This window comes from Schistocerca nitens, chromosome 1 (genome assembly GCF_023898315.1).
Source record: "Schistocerca nitens isolate TAMUIC-IGC-003100 chromosome 1, iqSchNite1.1, whole genome shotgun sequence".
NCBI classification, from domain to species: Eukaryota; Metazoa; Arthropoda; class Insecta; order Orthoptera; family Acrididae; genus Schistocerca; species Schistocerca nitens.
The window spans coordinates 18,283,695-18,307,649 of record NC_064614.1 but is presented as its reverse complement, the minus strand read 5'-3'; the positions used below and the strand labels follow the sequence as shown (position 1 = coordinate 18,307,649).

At 36.8% G+C, this 23,955-nt stretch overlaps 1 protein-coding gene across 1 annotated transcript in view; it reads right to left on the bottom strand.

Moving 5' to 3' along the window:
* Window positions 1-23,395, bottom strand: part of LOC126240701 (uncharacterized) — a 47,321-nt gene extending 23,926 nt beyond the window's left edge. Inside the window, exons 1-2 of the mRNA XM_049947945.1 lie at window positions 23,224-23,395; window positions 1,870-2,243 (exon numbers count right to left, since the gene is read on the bottom strand). Of these exons, the coding sequence (XP_049803902.1) occupies window positions 1,870-2,180 (311 nt within the window). The 5' untranslated portion in view covers window positions 2,181-2,243; window positions 23,224-23,395. The remainder of the gene's footprint in view (window positions 1-1,869; window positions 2,244-23,223) is intronic.
* Window positions 23,396-23,955: the final 560 nt, after the last annotated feature.

The following is a 23,955-nucleotide window of genomic DNA, read 5'->3' as shown; positions in this document are numbered from 1 at the left end:
TTTTGTCAAAATTTCAAGTCAATCAGGCGACTGCTTTTCGAGTTCTGTGAGCACAAACACACGCAGGCTGAATTTTTACACAATGAGGTGACGGAAGACTTGTGATAGCGATATTCACCTACACAGATGGCGGTAGTCTCGCGTAAGGAACATAGCATTACAAAGAAGATTGGGGAGATGTAGCTCCTGGTGTGCTGTGCTGTGCTGTGCAGTGAACAATGAAACCCTGACAATGGACAAGTGCAAAATCGCAGCCAAGTATTTTGCATGTTGTACATACCGGTCTCTCGTTCTCATTTTGCAGCGAAGCGAGTATTCAACTGCATATAAAATCTTTGGTGACACTGCAGCGTGTTTTTTATAACTTAGAGCCTATCCCAGTAGGCATCATCCATTACTCATGTAAGTCGTTAACATCTCAGTTTAAAATGAACTGTACCCTGATCTGATTACTGTTATCTAACACGAGAGCTGCAATACTATTTCTCCGTGCAGTTCAATGAAAGGTTATGTTAGAAACAATCAAATAACAATTTGCATCTGTTCAAATTGACTCTGAGCACTATGGGACTTAACATCTGAGGTCATCAGTCCCCTAGAACTTAGAACTACTTAAACCTAACTACCCTAAGGACATCACATACATCCATACCCGAGGCAGGATTCCAACCTGCGACCGTAGCGGTCGGGCGGTTTCAGACTGAAGCGCCTAGAACCCCTCGGCCACACCGGCCGGCATTTGCATTTGTCAAATTCTTTAAAATAAGGTGACCAATAGAGATTAACAGTGTGTTTTATCTGAAGTCTGCTGGAGTCAAAATACTTTACAGATCTTTAGTCATTCAATAACTCGAATTTCAGAATATTAAGTTCTCTATTAAATATCGACTGCTGGCACTAGAATAACTCAAAGCAAGATTTTATTTTTTAAATGATTTTAGCTTAACTTGGAAGTCACAACAATAATTTTACGCAGAGCTATGCAGGACTAAAACATATTGATTTACAGACTGTTTCGCAATACATGTTTCACACTTATTGAGGTTTCAGAGGGGACTTAATAGATCAAATTTTACGTAGGAACCCATCTCCGGAAACGTCCTCCAAAGACGCTACAGAGCGCCACGGGGTGATTTCGTGAAGATGTTACAAATTTCGTCTAGTAAACGCGGGCTCCAAAATGCATGCCTGAGGGGCCATGTGCACTTGTTCTATAGTGGAGATGTGTTTCATTCTAGAGGAGCTGCACAAGTACTTACAGCTCCTCAGGATGCTTTTTAGAGTGCATTTTTTCTTGTCTTCCTCCATACTGGCACTTGTGAAAGTTCCATATCCTACATTTTTACCTACTTCATTGCCACTGTGAGAGGTATCGAATGATTTTCGCTTGTACTTTCGACTCGACAGTTTCTGGACCAAGGACCTTACTTCAAATTGATACGTTTATCCGTCTCCACCATCCTTGAAAGTCTTGAAAGATCGTCACAGAATCACCCAGTATATACATAACATTTACAGGCGCCTGTAACCTTGACTGGACCGTCGTTGGATAACGTTTTCACACATGGATTTCTAGGTAAAAATTGATATACTAAGTTCTCTCTACAACCTCTAAAAGTTTGTAATGTGAACTGTGAAACACCCAGTATATTGCAAGTCAGATTTACTACTGCCCAATAGTGATGTATGACTGAACATAAATGTCTGATAACAATTTGTTGTCATGAGGATGTTTCATCAATGACAGTTAAGGTCACTGATAATCTGAGAGTGTGAGTCACAATGTTAGAAACAGGTAGCATAATATAGGTTCTCTCCATTCATTTGTAATGAAGTAAATAACAATGGTAAGGGTGAAAAACATGATACCTTCTTTTAGAAGTCCTTCTGGATACTTTCTTGTACATGCAGGCCTGATAGCCGTAGTAACAGCTCAAAATCAGAGCTATTGCAAAAACAGGCAGCGGCGCAAATGACACAAAATGGCACAGCTGGATTTCTCCGCCACTAAACATGATGGGTGAACTCTCCCCATTAAGTATGCAGCCGCAGTATCTGGAGGCGCAGTTGTCCAGGATCTCACTCCAGTGGAGCCACACGGTGGTGGATGCAGCGACCGTCACGACGGACAAGACTGCCGAGGCAGCGTACAGGACTGCGAATAGGCCCTCCCTGCCCATTGCAGCAAGAATTAATCTCCGCAAATTCCAGTTTTTCCAAGTGCGACCTCCTGACGGTAAAACCTAAAAAAGAAGTCTCTTATTATGCAAAATCACTTTATTATATATTTTGCATCTGCCACAAAATATTTTCTTATGGAATATGGGAGCGTGTTGTACCTTCTTTCACTTTTCACGTGCAGCAGCCTTTTTCTGAAATTAGGTGGTTAACCAGCAAGCATGTAAACAAGGTGGACACCCAGCTCAACGCTGCTATGAGAACCATAACTGGATGCATAAAGACTACCCCACTATATTGGCTTCCAACACTTAGTCACATAACCCCACCCTCCCTGCGAAGACAGGAAGCTCTGATGAAGGAATACACAAAAATAATGAATAACACCCTACTTCCTATCCATGAAGATATCCCGACTTTGGAAAGAACACGACTCCGCTCCAGAAATCCCCCTTTAAGACTGGCCCAACAACAGTCAGCTGCCAACTTCAGCATGGATACTAAATGGCAAGAGAGCTGGAGTGATATTGCCTCCCCTGACAACCGTGAACTTATCTGTCCATCAGAGAAGCTAAGGGCTCTGAACTTCCACAACAGCTATGGAAAAGCCTAAACAGAATCCGAACAGGACATGGACTATATGCACACAATCTACACAAGTGGGGAAAGCTTCCCAGCCCTAGCTGTGACTGTGGGGCACCTAATCAAACAATACAGCACATCGCCCAGGACTGTGAATCAAGAGCCTACCAGGGTAGTCGAGCTGACTTCTTTAGCACCACACCACCCTGCCTCGAATGGATCGCCAATTTGGACGTCAGAATTTGAAGACTTGTGTAACACAAAAATCTCCTGTGATGTTAGTTTCTATTGTGTTTATGTATTATATTTTATCTGAATATGTATCCTTCACTTACGTATCTTATAGAGTATTTTATCATATAATTTCATAATGTAATAAGTGTAAACCATGTATGTAGTGCCATACGCTAAATAAATCTGAAATTACATAAATAACTGCCGAAAATTAAGGTTTTTCTAAATGTGGTTCAACATTACCTAGGTACAAATACTCTGTTTAAATTTAAAAGCCTTGGAAACGAGAAAATTTGTCAATATTATATTTAATCACCTATCTGTTACATTATTATTCTACTACACACGTGTTATTAGTAAGTGAAATCAAATTAAGCTGAAGTGCAGTTTTATTAAAAACCATTTACAATTTTAAATACATTTTGAAATACTAACTGTTGGACACTAGCACACATTTTCATTTTCGAGACAGGTAAAGTTTCTGAGACATTAAAGAAGCTCAGTTCATTAACAAGTACCACATGTTCCATGTCAAAAGCTACCTTCTGTTTCAAAGTACAACACGGTACACGTCCGATGAAGTATGGCTTCACTGTCCACATTCCATATAAATAATTCAAAAAATATATAGCATTTTACTCACCACAAAATCCTGTACCTGGATAATTTACATATTCCAAATACCTTTACTACATAACACAGCACTTAAACGAGTAGAACTCGAAATATTTGCAAAATCTGAACAAAACACAACCTCATTTCTAACAAAAATAAAATCTGTACAAAATGGTGGAAACCATTTTTGGTAGTTTCTAGTGCGTATTCCTTCGTGACTAGGTTGAAGTACCTACCAAAGCGCATTGTGTGTTCCTAGGTATACCATCTTCTAGGTACACTACTCTCCCTTATATCACTATTTCTGCAAATATACTTCAAGTAATGCACAGCACCTGATGTTTTTCAGCTCCCACCATAGAGGAGAACTTTTAAGATGTGAAAAAACAAGATATTCATTAAGAACAGAGTTGTATGCAGATGACGATATGTTGCGGCTGGAGACCCGACATGAATACAACCAATTACTACGCCGGGAAAGTTTACGGAGCCACCCAAGAACAGACACGGGTTTTAAAAAAAATGTTCTCTACTCTGTATCAACAGCTGCCCATCACTACAATGATATAGAATCCTATGCTATTTTTGCTTAAAGAGGGTAAATTTAACTTGCCAGAATGAATTACTTTGAAGTAAAAAAAGATGTTTGAGAGCTTAATATATACAGGGTAATTCACAAAGATATGAAAATATTTTAATATGTTATTCTATAAGTGAAACTAAAGAAGAAAGTTCATATAATCATAGGTCCGCAAATGTTTAGTTACGGAGTTTCGGCTAATAAAAGGTTTTGCTTCAAATTTAGCAACTTCACTAATATGAAATCATCACAAAACTGTATGAGGTTAAAGTAAAGCACGATTTCCATTTATTTCGTTGTTATTGGTCTGGTGAATCTAATAAAACATGCCCCTGGCTTGTATCTGCAGTAGTTTTCCAGGGCATCCAGAGAAGCAAAGATTATTGTACAAGTAAATTTGTTTACTTTCATTAAGAATGTAGAAACGTTTATGTCGTTGTTGGCAAACGTTAGTGAGTTGTTTCAGTCGTTTCCTAGCCTTTAAACGAGTTATTTTTCTGTATTTTTCAGTGAAACCACGTAATAACAATAGTGTATTTAAGTGAAACCACTAGTACCTGTTGCAGTTTGTAGATTACTTATGAAACAGGGATGCCTTTCAAATTTACGACAGAGGAATACGCCGATATTGCATTTCTTTATGGCAAATGTGATGGTAATGCTACGGCTGCAGTTAACGAACATAGCGTACGTTATCCAGCTCCGATGATTCCGAATGCACGAACCATTAGCGGAGTATTTCGAATGTTACGGAAGAAAGGTTCTCTACCTAGCGTTCATATTCAGTACCAGCGCTCGATACGTGAAGATGATGAGGTTATTATGGATGCTGTTCAACGTAGCCCGGGTACCAGTACACGAGTATCTCTTAACGATTACAGATTTCACAATCTAAAGTATGGCGCACACTGACTTACCATAACCTAAAAGTGCTCCATTTAAATACGGAAGATCCTGACCTTGGCTTGGAGTTGTGCTACTGGTTAAATACTAATCAGCGGTTACACAAATTCATTTTATTTGCTGATGAGGCACAGTTTACTCGAGGTGGTATAAACAGTTTACATAACGAGCACGTATGGTCTGAAGCAAATCCACATGCAACGGTGAAACGCAATTTCCAGCAGCGATTTAGCATAAATATGTGGTGTGGTATAATCAACACACACTTTATTGGACCATTCATTTTCCCAGGACGTCTAACTGGCGAGGCCTACTTACAATTCCTTCAAGCAGAAATGCCCCGCTTGCTCGAAGATGTTCCGCTTGCTACGCGATTGCAAATAAATTTTCAACGTGACGGCGTGCCTCCAACTTTCACCAACGCCGTTACTACACATTTAAAGGAACATTTCCCCCAGAAATGGATTGTTCGTGGTGCTACATGTCTGTGGCCACGCAGACCGCCCAATTTAACACCAATGGATTTTTGTGTATGAGGATGGATGAAAGACAGTTTGTGAGGACAAAGTCAATACACATGAGGCATTACTTGCTCGCAGTATGAATGCAATAGACGAAATTAAGAACAATACTGTGAAACTGAAACGAGCAACAAAATCTGTTCATACACGTGCAGCTAAATACATTGAACTCGGTGGAGACATTTTTTAACATTTGTTGTGAAAGCATTGTGAAATTGTATGTACACTGTACAACATCCTTAACATTGAGCTTTGTTTTTTCCAGTTTAACATGAATTCATGTGTGCTATGGCATTAATAAAAGCAGATTATCTGACAAATTCATACAGTTTCAGTTAACGTTATTACCATCATTTATCCCGAATTGAATTCTCTACAACTTCTGTTGAAAACTTCGTGCAATTGTCTGGAATTTAAAAAACAAATTGGGTGAATTAAAAATTTTACGAATTTACGTGTTTGATTCTCTGGATGTTCTGGAAAATTATTACTAAAAATAAATTAATAAAATGGAAGGAGATTTTTCAGGAAAAAACAGTTCAGTGAAAAAAAATCATATGCTTGTCCAGTTGCAGATTGAATGAGATAGATTGTTCAATACAAGATGGAAGCCCATGTCCAAAAAATTTGGATACGTCTTCAAACAGCTTTTCATATGTTTTGAAAGAAATACTTCCACCCATGGTCCACCAGTGAAAGAGAACGAATAAACCACAGTGGATTACCACTGGCATAAAAGTATCTAGGTACTAGAAAGAGGCAGATACATGTTGAGCTGAAATCCAATAAGAGTTCTCAGTTCATTAACTATGTTAAATCGTATAAAAACTGTTTATGGAGGTTCTAAATGCAGCAAACGGAATGGAAAACTCTAAATTCATTAAAAAGCATAAATATAACTCCAATGTCATTTGGAAGGTTCGCAAATCTGGACTTGGAGTCAAACATAGCAATCAGAAAAGATTTAAAATAAAGATACAAGCAAAATAATAGTAAATCTTGCTCAGATGTTGGAAAATTTTAATGAATTCTGTATAAAGGTAGCAAAATCTGATACTGATGTATACTCCTGTGGAAGTAATTTTCATTATTTGGCTCAAATCAGAACAAGACTGACTGACAGTCCAATAAATTTGACAAAGAAACAGTAAAACATGTAGAAAAGAAAGGAATTAAAGCTAAAAAATAAAAATTCTGTAGGATGGAATGAAATACTTGCCAAAATTATTAAAGCAGCTTCAGATACAATAGGTCACACACCGTACAAAATTATTATCAGTCACGTGAAAAACTTCCTTTTCAGACTTTTCAAATTATGCACAAGTGAAACCACCACTTAAAAAAGGCTCCAAAGAAGATATGGAAAATTACCATACGATTACCCTTCTTCCCCTGTTTTCTCAAGTATTTGAAATAATCTATTCAGTTCTGATTTAAAATTTGTCACAAATTTAATGTAATCTCAAAAATTAATTTGGCTTCCAAAACGACAAAAGTACAATTTATGCAGTTAATGGACTCGTGAATAAAGTTAGTTCCACTTTAGAGAAATCACAAAAAGCTGCAGGGAGTTCTGATTTATCGAAAGTGTTCAACCATGTGAAATACTCCTTACTATTACACAAAACGAAAAAGTATGGAATTATTAGTAGTACCTTACAGTGGTGTAAGTCATATCTAACAGCAAGAAAGCATAGAACTGTCATAATATCAAGCAACGAAAAGTACTCCCCAGAGTGAAGAACTATTTCACAGGCGCTACCACAAGGCTCAATTCTAGACACAATCCTGTTTCTTTTTCATGTGAATGACTTACCAATTAACATAAACTATCATTCAATTTCGTTTGCTGAAGACACATCAGTACTGACAGAAAATAAAAATGGAGAAGAAACTCCTGAAAATTTCATAGAAACTTTAGGTAATTTAGAAGTCCAGTGCCATTTGAATTGCCTAAATTGAATATTTGAAAAACACAGCTGATGCAGTTTAAGACGAAACCATCTAAGATAAATTATATTCAGGTATGTGCCAAACAAAACTGTGATGAAATGAAAGACCCTCCATGGTTCAACTACCATGTTAGAAAGCTGCTACGAAAGTAAAGAGAGGTTCACTGCAAATTTAAACGTAGCCAGTGTCTTTCAGACAAATAAAATGTAAACAATGTCAAAATCAGTGCATGTGTGAACCATTCAACGAATATGAAAGTAAAATTCTGTCTACCGATTCCACAGAAAATCCTAATAAGTTTTGGTCTTACGCTAAATCAGTAAACGGATCTCAGCTATCTGTCCAGACACATGGTCGTCTATTACTAGTTGGAATGTAATAACATTCTTTCCGCTGTGCAATTTGGCATTAGGAATGGCAGATCGACTGTTCAAGATATGGAGTCTTTGACTAAAAAGGTGCTTAGTGCTCATGCCCAGAAAAACTTCGCTCAGGCTACTTTTTGCGACACTATCAAGGCCTTTGACTGTGTACAGCATGATTCACTTCTCAACAAATTAGTTGGAATCATTAACAAAGCAGATAACATATTTGAATTATTTCTTAATAACTGTAAACAAATTGTGTGTATCAAGAAGAAGTAGAGATAGCAGCTAGCTGAAATGAAGTGTGGTGCGCCACAAGGTTCAATTTTGGAAATTTTGTTATTTATCCTAATGATAAATTTTTGTCATTTTATATAAATACTCACTCCATTCTCTGCGTTGGTGATACACTTTTTTCCGATGTCAGTCCAGACTTTGAGACTCTTCAGACTGTAACTGGAAACACTCTTTCACAAGTACCAATGTCGTTTAGAGCTAGTGGATACTTGCTCAGTGAGAGTAAAACTCGACAAATTGTATATAGTTCAAGATATTAGCCAATAGAAGACTGTTTAGGTAAAGTTTTTGGTATTGTCATTGATAGTAAGTTGTCTTGGGATCCATACATTTAGTATGTTAGTGCAAGGTTGACTAGAGAGGTGTACATGTGAAGAAATTTAAGAAATCGTTTACCTTTGTTTTATGTGACATCAGCCTATTTTGCTTTTTTTTCACAGTATTGTATCCTACATGCATTTATTTTGGGGCAATAGCACACGTGTTCAGGATATTCTGGCACTTCAAATGAAAGTTATAGGATTACTACAAACTCAGAAAAATTTTCCCAGTGCCTACCATTGTTAATTGATCTAAAAATATTTGCCAAGAAACTTGTACATTTACACTCTTTTCTTGTACACAATGAATAACTTATTAGTATACCAACTTAGACCGAATTTACACTCTCATGACACTGGAAATAATAGGCATATTCACGCAACTATGGTATTCTTTTTTTGGGGAACAAACGCACAAGATATGAACACAATTTTCAAACTCAAGAAAAGAGCCATAAGATTAATAACCAAAAATTCTAGTAGTTCTCATTGTAAAGATCTGTTCAAAACACTGGGGATTTTAACTGTTCCATGCGAATACATTTACCAGTTACTTGTACACATAAAAAATAACATTGGTAATTACTGCACAAACAGCTCTCTCCATGACCATGCAACAAGAGGTAGACTCAACTTACATTTACCAAGAAAAAGTAAACATAAAACTCACAACAGCATTTTCTACCAAGGAATAAAATTGTACAATAAATTACCAAAAGAGATTGAAGAAATTGCAAAAATACACTTATTTAAAAAGGCAGCCAAAAAGTACCTGTTATGCAATACATTTTATACATTGAAGGATTACTTAGATAAAATGGAGTAGGGTTTGATAAAAATGTTATACAAATAAATAATAATAATGATGATTATAAAACATCCAACATTCCATGTAACACCTTCACTTTATGTTTTTTTTCCCTTCTTTTTTCCTTTCTAGAAATACTTACCCTCAAGCTATACATAGAACAATATTAACACCTCTCCCTCTTTCTGAGCTCAACATCTCACTCATTAGGGAGGGATGCTGACTCAGTTTTTCAGAATAGGAAATGGGAAGTTGTGGTACAGAAAATGGCCCAGAGATCACCAGTTTGTGTGTGTGTGTGTGTGTTTATATGTGTAGTGAGTGAAGTGTTATGAAACAATGTGTGTATAGTGTGTGCAGTGACTGATAGTGAGATATGTGTGAACAGTGTGGCATTTGTTGTTGTGGTCTTCAGTCCTGAGACTGGTTTGATGCAGCTCTCCATGCTACTCTATCCTGTGGAAGCTTCTTCATCTCCCAGTACCTACTGCAACCTACATCCTTTTGAATCTGCTTAGTGTATTCATCTCTTGGTCTCCCTCTACGATTTTTACCCTCCACGCTGCCCTCCAATACTAAATTGGTGATCCCTTGATGCCTCAGAACATGCCCTACGAACCGATCCCTTCTTCTAGTCAAGTCGTGCCACAAACTTCTCTTCTCCCCAATCCTATTCAATACCTCCTCATTAACTATGTGATATACCCATATAATCTTCAGCATTCTTCTGTAGCACCACATTTCGAAAGCTTCTATTCTCTTCTTGTCCAAATTATTTATCGTCCATGTTTCACTTCCATACATGGCCACACTCCATACAAATACTTTCAGAACTGACTTCCTGACACTTAAATCTATATTCGATGTTAACAAATTTCTCTTCTTCAGAAACAACTTATTAAATAGTGTGGCATTACATTATTTAATAAGTTATTTGTAAAAAAGGTATTCATTCCAGGAGTAAATCTAATGATTGTCTCTAACTAGATGTCTGTAAATATGTGTGTATACGATTAGCTTATTTTAAAATTGGTCTAAACTTGTGAATACTTTATCCTTGTAAAAAGAGATCTACAGATGAATAAAGCTACTACTACTACTACTACTACTACTATTACTACTTACTGCAGACTGCAAGAAATATGGAACAGCTATGAAATGGTAGGTTGAAAACGTTCAACAAATTGCCTCTAGAATGGGTAGAAGCTCCATTCGACTTGCACAAATTCCTTTTACTCAATTAATGAATTTTATTAATGTGAAAATGTGACAGCGTAGTGGCAATTCTTTGGAGAGTGTACCACAATTTCTATAACATTGTTAATTCAATACGTTTTGTTCTAATCGTTTTAACTTAAATATTGTACTTTATTGGAAACTTATTGTAGTTTTTAGCTTTTATGAATTAATCTTTTTTGTGTATCTACTGTATATTTATATACATTTGCAACTTGACGTTGTCTATGGCTGTAGCAGTTGAACGACAATAAAATTTTTGTTACCTATTTTACTCATAATGGCTCTGAAACAGAGGATGACACAGAAAAGACCGAAATACTTAACGTCTGTTTCCAAAACTGTTTCACAGAGAAAGATCATGTAGAGCCTGTTTCCTCCTTTAAATCGTCGAACAAATGAGAAAAAGACAGAGATCGAAATAAGTGACCATAGGATATAACAGCAACTGAAAGCACTCAACAAAGATCGCGCCACAGGGGCCTCAGGGGATACCAATTTGATTTTACACAGATTAAGCGAAAGAACTTGGCCCTCTTATAACAGCAGTGTACCGTATGTCTTTAGATGAACGAAACGTTCCTAATGACTGGAAAAAAGCGGTCATCGAAATGATGCACAGAACTATTGGCCTACATTTCTTATGTTGGTCTATTGTATAATTTTGGGACATGTTTCATGCTCTCGTATGATGACATTTCAAGAGACCGAAGATCTCTGAAAACAATGATCGTGTGAAACGCAGTTCACTCTGCAAGAACACGAGATCCAGCATTAAATCCTGAGCTTTCTGGGGCCGCGGCTCGTGACGTGGCGCCCCCAGTACCTAGAACTTGCCGCTAGATGTCACATATAGCCAGTCGTTCTTTTCCAGAGCTTTGAAAATGACCGCAATGTATTTTGAGTAATTGTCGGATTTGTTACGCACTTTGTATGTGTTTGCATTCTGGCCAGACAGCAGTTTGTTCAGAATTTACATACACATGTGCGCTTATCTCATAAGGGGACCTTGTCGACTGACCCTGTTCGATTTCTTTGTGTATATTTATGAAATTTGAAACATCTGCCAGCTGTTTTCTTTTAATTTTGTCGACTTTTTAACTGTCCCCCAGTGCATGTCCCCATATTAGTGTATATTTTAACTCACACCATCTCCAATTAATTCTAATCAATATGCATTTTATGTTCCCATTTTTATCCCCCTTTTCATGTAAGAATTCCACTTTCTGTATTTTTGTAAAGCCATTTGGCTGAAGAGCAGTGGACTGTGCCACTGCCAGCCTTCCCTTGCCCATATGGGGCAGGCGAATGAAATTACAATAAAGAAAAGAAAAACATTTTAAACATCACCAGTTTCCTAACACAGTGCGACACAATTTAAAAAAGAGAAAGTGAAAAATCGCTTCCTAATATAGTGGGACACAATGTTTCAAAACAGAAAGTCAAAAACGTTGCTTATAAAAATGAGAGGATTTCCGAGCTCTATTAAGTATAAAATTTTTCACCGAAGTCAAACAGATGCTTGTAGCTTCGAGGAATGGTAATTTAAGCGTTTCAGGTTCGAATCTCCCCTACAGCATTGTTTACTTTAATTTAGATTCTATATTTTTGTCAAGCACAAATTATGATAAACAAATATTGAATCATAACTTTCTGATTAAGATAACACCTTCTTATTTTCAATTATTGGTCACAAGAAACAAAATATAATTTGATATAGACATGTGAAATTACTTATAGACGTCAATAATAACCCAGACTGAACTTTTCGCTCTACAGAGGAGTGTGCACTGAAATTAAACTTCCTCACCTATTAAAACCTTCCAGAAAATAACATCAATAATACTGGCGCATTTCGTATGCTCGTTCCTCCAAAGAAAACAAATCTTAAAATACCCAAATCTGTAGTCTGTGTTCGTGTTAGGTCAGTGATTTGTCTCCTGAACGAGCTTCTAAGCAGAAATTTGAAGCTCCATAAATATGCTTTACATGTACGGTATTGAACTCCACATATTGTCCGCGAAAATAGCGCTAAGGAGTTGCATTATGGATCCAATAAGCATACAGTAGTTCAAAACACGATTACTAGCGTATTTTCCGCAATTTCATCTTATGTCTTTGCCTCAATGCTAGAGGTATAAAGGTGGAGTTTGCACTCGGCTATCGCCCATTCGTACGTCCCGCCCCAGGTAGGCAGAAACATGGCTGCCGTAAAGTAGTGGCGTTGGCCACTCCCTCAACGACCCGCTGCGTGTGACATCTAGTGGCAGCACGGCGAGACGCTACGAGCTACGACCCTGGAAAGACCAGGAACTGAATGTTTAAAACTACAGTAGGCTACCACAAGTAGCTATGGTAGTTTTGCAAGTAGCTCAGGTCAATTAAAGTCTATCTGTATTACCTGTTCGTTGGGTTTGTCGCGTACCTATCGGGCATTATGTCATAACAATCGCTTTCTTTGCGTATGCGAACAGCGTCGTACTAGATTCCCCAAAAACTGGAAGCGATGAAGTTCTACATAGTTATCCTCCGGTCTGTTGCCTAAGAATAAACAGTATTTATAACAAAGCTGAAACTGTCAATGTTTAATTCAGGTTTTATTCGAAAATTGTTGGTTTGTAGCGTGAAACAAAGGGATATACAAAAAAAAATAAATAAATAAAGAAAACAATACAGACTTATCACATAGTGCTAGAAAATGCATTACTTCAAAATAAAGGTAAAATTTAAAAAACCGCAAAACAAAAATATATCAAACGCCACTCCAATACTTCATCAGATTAATATAAAACATGTTTCTGTTATACATAAAGGTTTTTCACATTTATCAACAACAACAGGGAACTCTTTTATCATGATGAAGAATGTTCTGTTGAACACAAAATAACAAATTATATAGACAAATATATATATATACTTGTAAACTGTATTGCCTCAAAAGTAATTGCTTTGCTTACATAAAAGCACGGTAATTATGCGATCAACTAATTTTTCTTATTCATAAAGTGCAATTTTATTCCATAAGGATTAACACAGAATGAAGTGTGGTTCTAATTACGTGCAAAACAAGGAAACAAAAAGCAGTCATTGGCTTCCATTTCCTCTCTTATACATTCATTTATATTCATTTTGTAAATAAAAACTGCCTTTTCTTGCTGCAATTTACTAAACGGGTATTTCTGTGCTTGCTGCAGATGATGGCCACACAAACAAACGTGACATTCATTTATATCTGTTTCCCTATCAATACTACCCAGAATCCTACCATTTAGTATGTCATTTATTGCCAGTAAAGCAGATGTCAGACTCAGATTCATTGGAAAAATCCTCATGAAATGAAATTTAGTCCATCAACAAGGGAAGTAACATACAAAACACTCTTTCAACCAATACTTGAATATTTCTTGTCAGTCTGGGATCTGGACCAGATAAGAAGGGCAGGGGAAATAGAGAAGATCCAAAGAAGAACAGCATGCTTTGTTAGAGGTTCATTTAGTAAGCACGAAAGCTTCACAGAGATGCTCAGCCATATCCAGTTACAGGCAGTAATAGAGAGGTGTACTGCAGCACAGTATAGTCCACTGTTAAATTTCTGAGAGCTTGCATTCCTAGGAGCATCATGTAATATACAGTACTGCTTCCTCCCGTGTACATCTCACAAAAAGACCATGAAGATAAAATTACAGAGATTCGAGCCCACACAGAGGCTTACGAACGTTTGTTCTTCCAAGGAACTAAACACAATGGACAGGAGAAGGGAGAAATGACAGTGTATACAAAGTACCCTCCACCACACACCGTAATGTGGCTTGCAAATTATAGACGTAGATGTAAAATTTGCAGAAAAGAATTATCAGAAAATATGTGCAGCAAAAGGTCAAGAGAATCATATCAGCTACCATTAGGGGACCTAAATACACTGAGCGTTTCTTCACTATACTTTTTTTTCACAGATAATAATCCTGAACTGTTTCTTCCAAATAACTTCCAGCATAAGTATGACAGGAGCAAAGAAAGTTTCATGCTTCCTAGACACAAGACTCAATCTTTTTGCACAGATTCCACAATATGTGAGAATGAAAATATGCAACGTGTAAAAAGACACAAACTTCTGAAAGGCTGCAACTGAGCAGACAAAAAGAAAATTATTTACATATTACTCTGGTACAGAAATGTTATTACTCTATTTGACAATTTTTTTAATGATGACCTGACCTTTTGCGCAGGATAAAAAATTATATTCAGTAAATTGAATTGAATTGAATTGACTGTTTAATTACAAGAAATATTGTGTTCCATGTATAATCTATTATAGTTGCAAGCTGATGAGTCTCCTTTACAGCATATTAATTATTTTACTTGCATGTTACGAGCTAAAAAATTCTGATTATGATGCTTGGTGGTAGACAATGCATAAGAATGTTGTAGCTACTGAAGCCAGGGTCTCAGTCTTAAAAATAGAACACAAGAAACAGAAGGCCCTTGGTAAAGAAGTAGAAAGGAGTAAAAATAACTAGGAAATCACTGTTTATGGAGATTCCACTATTTATTTCACCTTAGACACCTAAAGTTACTGATGTCCAGCTAAAATTTGATCCCCACATGATTATTCTCTACAAAAATATATTGACGTAGCACAACAGTGACTGATAACTTATTTCTAAACACAACTGTTATTCATGGTACAGTTGTGAGTACAATAATAAATAGTCTCACTTACCATGATGATCGAGATAATCCCCATAAATCAGCATAAGCTACTAAGGAAAAAGTGCAATTTCACAAAATCTTAAATACTGACTAATTTAAACAATTCAGACAGAATTTACTGGATGAACAATAGAAAGAAGATTACCAAGAACACTCTACATATGAGAAATTTAATTCTACCCCTCTAATATTCTTTAGAACACCAAAAATCTAGTTGTCTTGTATAACAGCTCAGGCACAATTACAGCTCAAGCCTAGTTAAAGTGTGGCTAACACTGAGGATCAAAGTATCTTATGGCAAGAAGCTACTGCTTTATTGCATGAAGCTCTGATCAAGAATTAAGTATTCACTGCAAGTAGTATTAAGAAATTCTTTGCTGTATTATCAAAAAGAGAAAAGTACATGCACTCTGTACAAAAAATTTAACATTTCAGGAGCAGAGCAAAGACTGTTGCAAACATTGTTAGGTAGCAATAAAGAGTGGTTTGGTAAGCCAGAATGTATTTTTCACCCTGCAGTTGGAAGTGCACAGTTTTGAAGCTGCCTGGCAAACTAAAACTACATACCAAACTGGGTCTCAAATCCAGAACCTTGCCTTTTGTGGGCAATGTCTTTACCAACTGAGCTACCCATTGTGCACTCACAGCTCTATTTCTGCCATTGCTTCCCTGCTAGTTTCTGAATGTCACAGCAGCTCTCCTGCATGTGATAAGTGCACTGGCTGCAAAAGGCAAAGTTCTGGGTTTTAGTCTTGGTGTAGCATACAGTTTCAATCTGCCAGAAAGTTTCTACCCAAATGATGCTTAACTCTCTGATGACAGCAGCAGTGATATACGTAATGTGACATTCCAATGCTGGTAGTCAAATACAATGAAGTGTAATTATTTACATATAAAGCTAAGAGACATAAATCACATAACAATTTCATGATATTTACATCACCGACACATTGTTACATATAGTGTGATTTACTACGACTTAGCATGACAGTAATCAGAACTTCATGTCACTTAAATCTGATTTCTCATACTGTTTTATAGAGTAGTATGCTTCCTTCTTAAACCACTCTACCAGAACATCCTTAACTGTACTATAGGGAACAGAATGGACAGCTTTTGGGAGTCTATTGAAAAATCTGAGGCCTAGAGGTTTGTGGCTGTTGAGAACCTGCTGTAAAGTATATCAATTGACTGTTGAGTTCTTGTGTTGTGGCCACATACAGGCATCTTAAGGTTAAAATTATTTAAATTCTCTTTAACACTCAGAAGGCAACTACACATATAGAGGCCTGGGATTGTCACAATACTGAGCTCTTTGTAGCAATCTTTAGATTTTTTTCTTAGTCTCAAAGGAATCATACATTTTTTATGATAGTCTCAACTGCTTTTACAGTGGAAAGATGAGGCCTGAAACCATATTGTGAGGAACTAAGTAGATTATGTTGATTATTTTGTTCGAAGTGCTGGTTCATCTGTTTGTGCATATGAATTTCAAGCCTTCCTAACAGTACCTGAAAAAACAGGCAGAAAATACCGGTGGTTGGAAATAGTTCCTACAACTTTATTAAAATGGGCCTGGTATACATCACCAGCAAGCATAATGTTTGGCAGCTCTACTGTTAGAGAGATCACAAAAATTATTGGTTTACTGAAATGTGGGAATACTTCTGTCTATGACAGTATCTCAGCCAGTGTACTAAATTCATGGCTGACTCAATAGTTCCTCCATTTAATTACTTTTCTCAACAGTCATCAGGTCAAGGACTATTTCTTGAAAGACTAAAGTATGCTGTAGTAATATCAACTTATGAAAGTGGAGATAAGTGGGTGACCTCTAATTACAGACAAATCAACTTGTATTCTCAAGTACATGGTGTAGGGCAAGTTGCCAAGCTGTTGTAACATAGTGGGAAAAGACATCACCAGATGACTATACAAGTCAGAACTCCTTAATTTTATTAGAAAACACTTTTGGAAAACCTGATTGTGATATGCATCTCACACATGCAATTTTTTCTGTTTTTAAGACACAAAGGGTGCATGGGCGATTGCAATACACTACAGATTTTGCTGGGTCCCAAAGAAAAAAGTGTGGTGGAATAAGATCTGATGAGCGAGTGGTGTATAGGTTTTCTGAGATGACTCATTCCCCAAAAAAACTCTTACAGAATATGTGATGTTAGCTGTGTCCACAGTACCCCCATCTTGCCAAAACCATGAGTGGTTCGATTTCATTGTCAAATGAAGATGAGCTAGCCAATGAAATTGTGGATCATTAAACAGTAACTTTCAGTGTTCATAGTTTCTTCAAAAACTTAAGTTCCAGTAATGTGCTGTCTGGATATTGCAACCCACACTCCAATTTTCTAACTATGCAATGATGTTTCAAGCACAGCATGAGGATTATCCATTGATCATAAACACGCGTTTTCTCTGTTAACATTACCAGAGAAGTGGAACAAGGCCTCATCTGTATTGAAGGTGACATGAAGAATATCAATGGTATTCCTCTCAGCAAAAGATGCACATCATTTTTGGCAATGGATTCACTTTTCATGGTCCACATTTTTCAGTTCTTGCTCTGCTGTCACTTCATAAGGGAACAGTTTCAGTGTTCACTTAGCCACTTGTAACATCCTACATACCTGTGGTTTTATTGTTGCATTTGGTTTCATGGAATATTGTAGTCTCATACCTTGATGGACTGAAACACTGAGAACTGATAACCTGTATGTGAGATTCAAATGATGTTTTCAGTACACAAAGTAGGTTTTAAATGTGGTTTAATCCAATATATTTTCACTGTATTAACACCGATGGCCAGTTCTAGTTCTCAATTCACAGTATACACAAGTAAATAGAAACCACGTCATTCTTTGTAATCCCACAGTAAGGAGGATCACCCAACAACTAAACAACTTAATGAATTTAGTTTAAGATCACAGTGACACACCAAAATAATTTGTCAGAATTGGATCAATGATTGGAACAATGTACATGAAATAGTTATCATAGTAACATCATTCATAACATTGTCTCATAAATATTGTACTCAGACGTCACAAGTTTACAGTTTCACATGAAATTTTCAAGAGAAATGATACTACACATGGTCACCTTCTGTACAAATGAACTTATTGCACATATTACTTTGGGGTGCAAAATGTCACTTTAAACTACAAATAAATGTGAGCATTAGGATAGTAATGTGCTGATATTAACATGGTCCGACATATATCTGTTAACTGTGTACTAGTCAGACATGGACTCTAACACGACCTGGCATAACTGGGTCTAAGCGTGTTCATTGGGTCATTTATCAGAATACATGTGTCATCAGCAAATACTTTTGAAGAGTGCTCCAGTTTCTTTGTTATATCACGTTCCTTCTTTCAGAATTTTGTTTTATTTGTGTGGTATCATTTGCTAATGTGACCTTCAATTTTCTGTTGGTAATATTTGAATCTATCAGTGCAAGGGGCATTCATTTAACACCAAGGTATTTTAGATTCCCTAATAGTCTTTTTTTCACTGCACAATCGAAGACCTTAGCAAGAAAACGCCAATAAGGTAATTTTTCTTGTTAAAGGCTTTCTTGGCCAGTACAAAATCTGACAGGGATTCTGTCAGCTGTTTCTCAACACCACTAATAGTTATTTCACTCATTGGACAATTCGCCTGGGTTTTCCTTTGTAAAAGACTATTTGAAAACAGAATTAAGCATTGTTGCTTTTTCTTTGCTACTCTCAATTTCAGTTCCTGTTTCATCCATGAGTGACTGGACATAGCTTTGATACCACTTACAGCCTTTACATATGACCAGAATTTCTTTGGGTTTATGTAATAAAATGGAACACCTACAGCCATCTTTACAACATTTTTTTTATTATATGGCTACCAGTTTCGGTGCTTCAGTGCACCATCTTCAGCCCTTAACCCCCCCACCCAGCGTGTGTTAACTCCATCCTTATACATGATTCACCAGTGAATAACATCTATGAACTGGCTCTCACAGACAATAGCCAAAAAAGCTTATAGGAAGGCAGTAGAGGAAGCAAAAAAGAAATATAATGATACATACATTAAAGAGGCCCAAAATCCTTGTAAAGCTGCCTGGAATTTTGTAAATGAGAACAGAAAGAAGACTACCTCCTGCTTAAATTCATGCAGCCCTGATACTTCAATGAGTATTTTGTCAGAATAGTGGAAAAGTCAGTGAGTGAAATTCCAGACTCTGACCTAGATCCGACAGCAAACATTAGAAATGCAGACAGTTGCAGTATTCAAAACTGGAAGGAAGTACACCCTGAAGACATGATAAAAATTGTGAACTCCTACAAACACTCAGAAACTGTAGACATCTATGGCATGTCCTGCACACTGCTAAAGAAAATTATTGCAGAATTAGCTCAGCCACTAGCCATAGCAATAAACAAATGTCAATCTTCTGGTGTCTTCCCAGACTTCCTTAAACTGGCGCGCACAGTACCAATATATAAGAAGGGGGATCCATGCGAGGTGTCCAGCTTCAGACCAATCTCAGTGGTACCAGTACTAGCCAAAGTTACTGAGTCTGTGATGCACTGCCAGGTACTGAATTACTTTGAGGAAAACAACGTATTCCAAAACACACAGCACGGATTCCACAAAGGGAGATCAACAGTGACAGCCACACTGGACTTATTAAAAACAATTCGGCAGAGTTTTGAAGAGAGAGAGAGTGTGGCACTGACACTCTGTGACCTCAGCAAAGCCTTTGACTGCATCTCACACACAACACTAACAGCCAAGTTAAGATGCTATGGTGTAGGAGGTGTTGTTCTATCAACACTCCAATCTTATTTGGAAAACCGAAAGCAGGTAGTATGAGTGCACGGAGCAACTTCTCCTGAACAAAAACTGGAACATGGAGTGCCCCAAGGCTCAGTCTTAGGACCTCTCCTATCCCTCATATATGTCAATGATATGAGCTGTAATAGTCAAATGTTGCAGTTTGCAGATGACACTACCCTTATTGCCAAAGGACATACAGCCGCAGAAGCTCTTGGTGCATCAAATTTGATGTTTGAAGAAATAAAAGAATGGTTCATCATAAATAAAATGAAGATCAATGAAGAAAAAACCCAACATTTGATATGCAGTCTATTCAACATTGAAGACCAAGAAAACTTGGAGACTGTCAGACTACTGGGCTTCAAGATTGACAGCAAACTCTCCATGAATGATCACACTGCATATGTATGCACCAAACTTTCTCATGTGATATACCTCCTGAGGAAGCTGAAGAGGGTAATAACTGACCAGTTTCTCACAATAGTCTATCATGCACTCTTTCACAGCCACATTAGCTATGGACTGTTGTTGTGGGGACACTCCTCAGGCTGCAAAGATGTGTTGCTATTACAAAAAAAAGCTATCAGGATCATATCTTCTAGCAAAAGACTGGACCACTGTAAGCCTATTTTCTCCAGGCTAGGCATAATGACTGTTTTTAGCCAGTATGTGTTTTTCTGTCTCATTTATATAAAAGAAAATCAAAGGAATTTTAGCATAAGACGAAATTCATAATCATGACACTCACTGTAAGAGGAACATAGAAGTGCCAAGGTGTCGCCTATCAAGTACAGAAGACAGCTTTCCAACAGTCACCCTAAAAATGTACAATCAACTGCCTCCAGAAGTGAAATCCCTGCCACCTGAATTATTTCGGAAAAAAATTGCTCAGGACTTGAAACAACATCCACTATATTCCTTGGAAGAGTTTTTCAACAGTGGTTCTAGTGAATGGACAAAATAATAAATACTGTTATGTTTTATATATAATTTTGCCTAAATTTAATCTTCTTTTTATGTTCTCAGTTAACTGCACATTTAATTTTGTGTTTTACGTAAAGTACATATTTTGCTAAAACGAAAATTTGTGTGTGTGTGATCTACATGGTTTTGTAAACATTTTGCTTTATGGTATTTTCATTTGCTGCTATGAAGTTTTACTTTCCTGTTTAGTTATATTTCATTTTCTCTATGTTCTATGTGTTTTGTGCACTGCATAAATATTTTCTTTTATTTGTAATATAAATTTTGTATATGGTGCTGTATAAATGTTAGTTGGTAAACATTGTATTTGTGATGCAGTCTGTCCAGCCATGGTTGGTAAATGACGAAGATATAGTAATAAAGTAATTAAGTAATAATAAAGTTTCTGTAACAACAATGTTGTGTCTCCAGCCATCTCACCGTTGTTACAGGTAGTTTGCGAAAACCAGTTCATAGATGTTGGCCACTGACGAATTGTGTATATGGATGGAGTTAACCGCCTCAGCATCACTTAAGGCCTGAAGATGGTAAACTGAAGCACCAAAACTGGCAGCCATATAACAAATAACATCATAAGGATGGCTGTAGATGTTCTATTTTATTACATACATGAACATCCAATCACAACAATGGGTGCCAAAAAACTTCTTTGGGTTTGGTAAAAGAGAATTTGACAATATCCTGCTATTGTATTTGTAATCATTGAAGACTGCATGCATTGCTTTCTTGACAGCCAAATGCATTTTATTCAGCATCTTTATATGTATAGACCTATGCTTTGTAACAGTATCATGTAAAGGAAAGCTGCTACTCACCATGTAGTGGAGATGATGAATCGCAGATAGGCACAACAAAAAGACTGTCACAAATAAAGCTTTCAGCCAGTAAGTCATTCTTCAAAAATAGCCAACAGACACATACACACACATGTGCGTGTGCATGCGGAGATGCAACTCACACACATGATCACAGTCTCAGGCAACTGAAACCACACTATACTTTATTGATTATCCAATAGTCTCTGTTTCTTTAGAAGTGCCTTTAAAGTGACTGCATATCATGGAAGGTCCCTCCCATTATATATAGTTCTACATGGTACTTATCTAACCAGTGCATGGTCAAGTATTCTTTCAAATTTGAGGCATCGCCCCTTTACATGTTCCCGTCCTGTGCTTAAAGTTTCAAGTTCCTCACTGAGATAAGACAGTACTGCTTTTTTTATCTAGTTTACTGAACATATACATCTTTCTACTTGTTTTAGTTGCCTTTCGTACTTTATTGATCATCATTGCCACAACAATGTCATAATCACTGATATCAATTACGATGTGAATATCACCAGAGACATCAGGTCTATTTGTTGCCATTAGATCTAATACATTACCATCATGATTGGGTTGCTGAACTGTCTGTTATAGCTACTTTTCAGAGAAGGAATTTAATGATGTTTTACAGGATGTTTTGCCACACCTACCACTAATAAAACTGTAATTTTCTGAATTGACTATTTGGTGATTAAAGTTTCCTCACATTTACAGTACAATTGGGGAATATGCACATTACCAAACTGAGAGATTTTTTTTTTAAGTTTTTGGTGACATCAGGAAGGGAATCTGGGGATCAATAGAAGGATCTTATTATAGTTTTATGCCCATTCCTTATGTTGAATTTTGCTGAAGCAATCTCACATGCAGCTTCAATATCCCATTGGGTTTGAGCATCTTGTCTGCTGCAACAAATACACCACCTCCATTTCCCTTTAGTCTAATCTTTTGATATACTCTTAAATTTCCTCCAAAAATCTCACTGCTATCAGCATCAAAACAAGTTCTACATTGTACTGTAAACAGCTGTAAGAATGTTTACTAGTCAACATATTCATGCATCAAAAGACTGTTTGAAAATGCAACCTCATTTGCTTCTTTCATAAACAATAATGTTTTCATTTGGAAAACTGAATTTGTTCAGTTTGCTGTCTTATACTTCCAGTAAAATCAGATATCTGAAATAGCCAGCAAAGATTAAAAGATATAATATTCATCTCTACTAGATTCTTTTGGATTTAGAAGTTCCCAATTTCAGGCTACAGCCCCAAATACAGTACCTGTTATCAAGTAGACCCAGCATGTTCCCAGATTCAAGCAGTGATGAATGAAGGCCTTCTTTTATTACAATATGAGAAAGCAAGGCCACTTGAGATGTTCAGACTCTACACAGGATAGAGGAAACTCTGTACTCCATTTACTGCACACTGTGTACTCACACACCACAACATATACTTGCTACTGACAGCACTTGGTATCAATGACTCAAAGGGAGATTAGATAAAGTGTTGGTCCAGTTTGTATAAGAGATAAAGGCAGCGATTCTAGATAAAAGATATGTGACATTAGGGAACAGAAGAGTGGAGTGTAATTGAGCAGGTCACACAAGCACAAACATAAGACGTTCCATACTCAGTCATAGAATGAGATACATCGTAGGTGAACTACTTTACAGACATCCAAGAAGTATGACATCTAGTTGTTGAACTGATTTAAGACAAAGTAGAAAATACTTATTGCTCCATGGTACATGAAACTTCTGTTTTTCTACATTTATAAATAATAATGTATGAGAAGTTTTGCTCAGTCATGTCTGCTAATGATACAAGTATTGTGATCAAAGGGCCCAGCTCCACAATGCAGGATACATCCCTGACAGTCACCAACAATGTACACAAATATTTCATAGCAATTAGCCTAACCATAAATTTTTCAAAAACTAGTATTGTAAATTGATTGACTGTTCTGGTGCTTCTTGGTAAAATATTTTATATATTATGAATGAAAACACA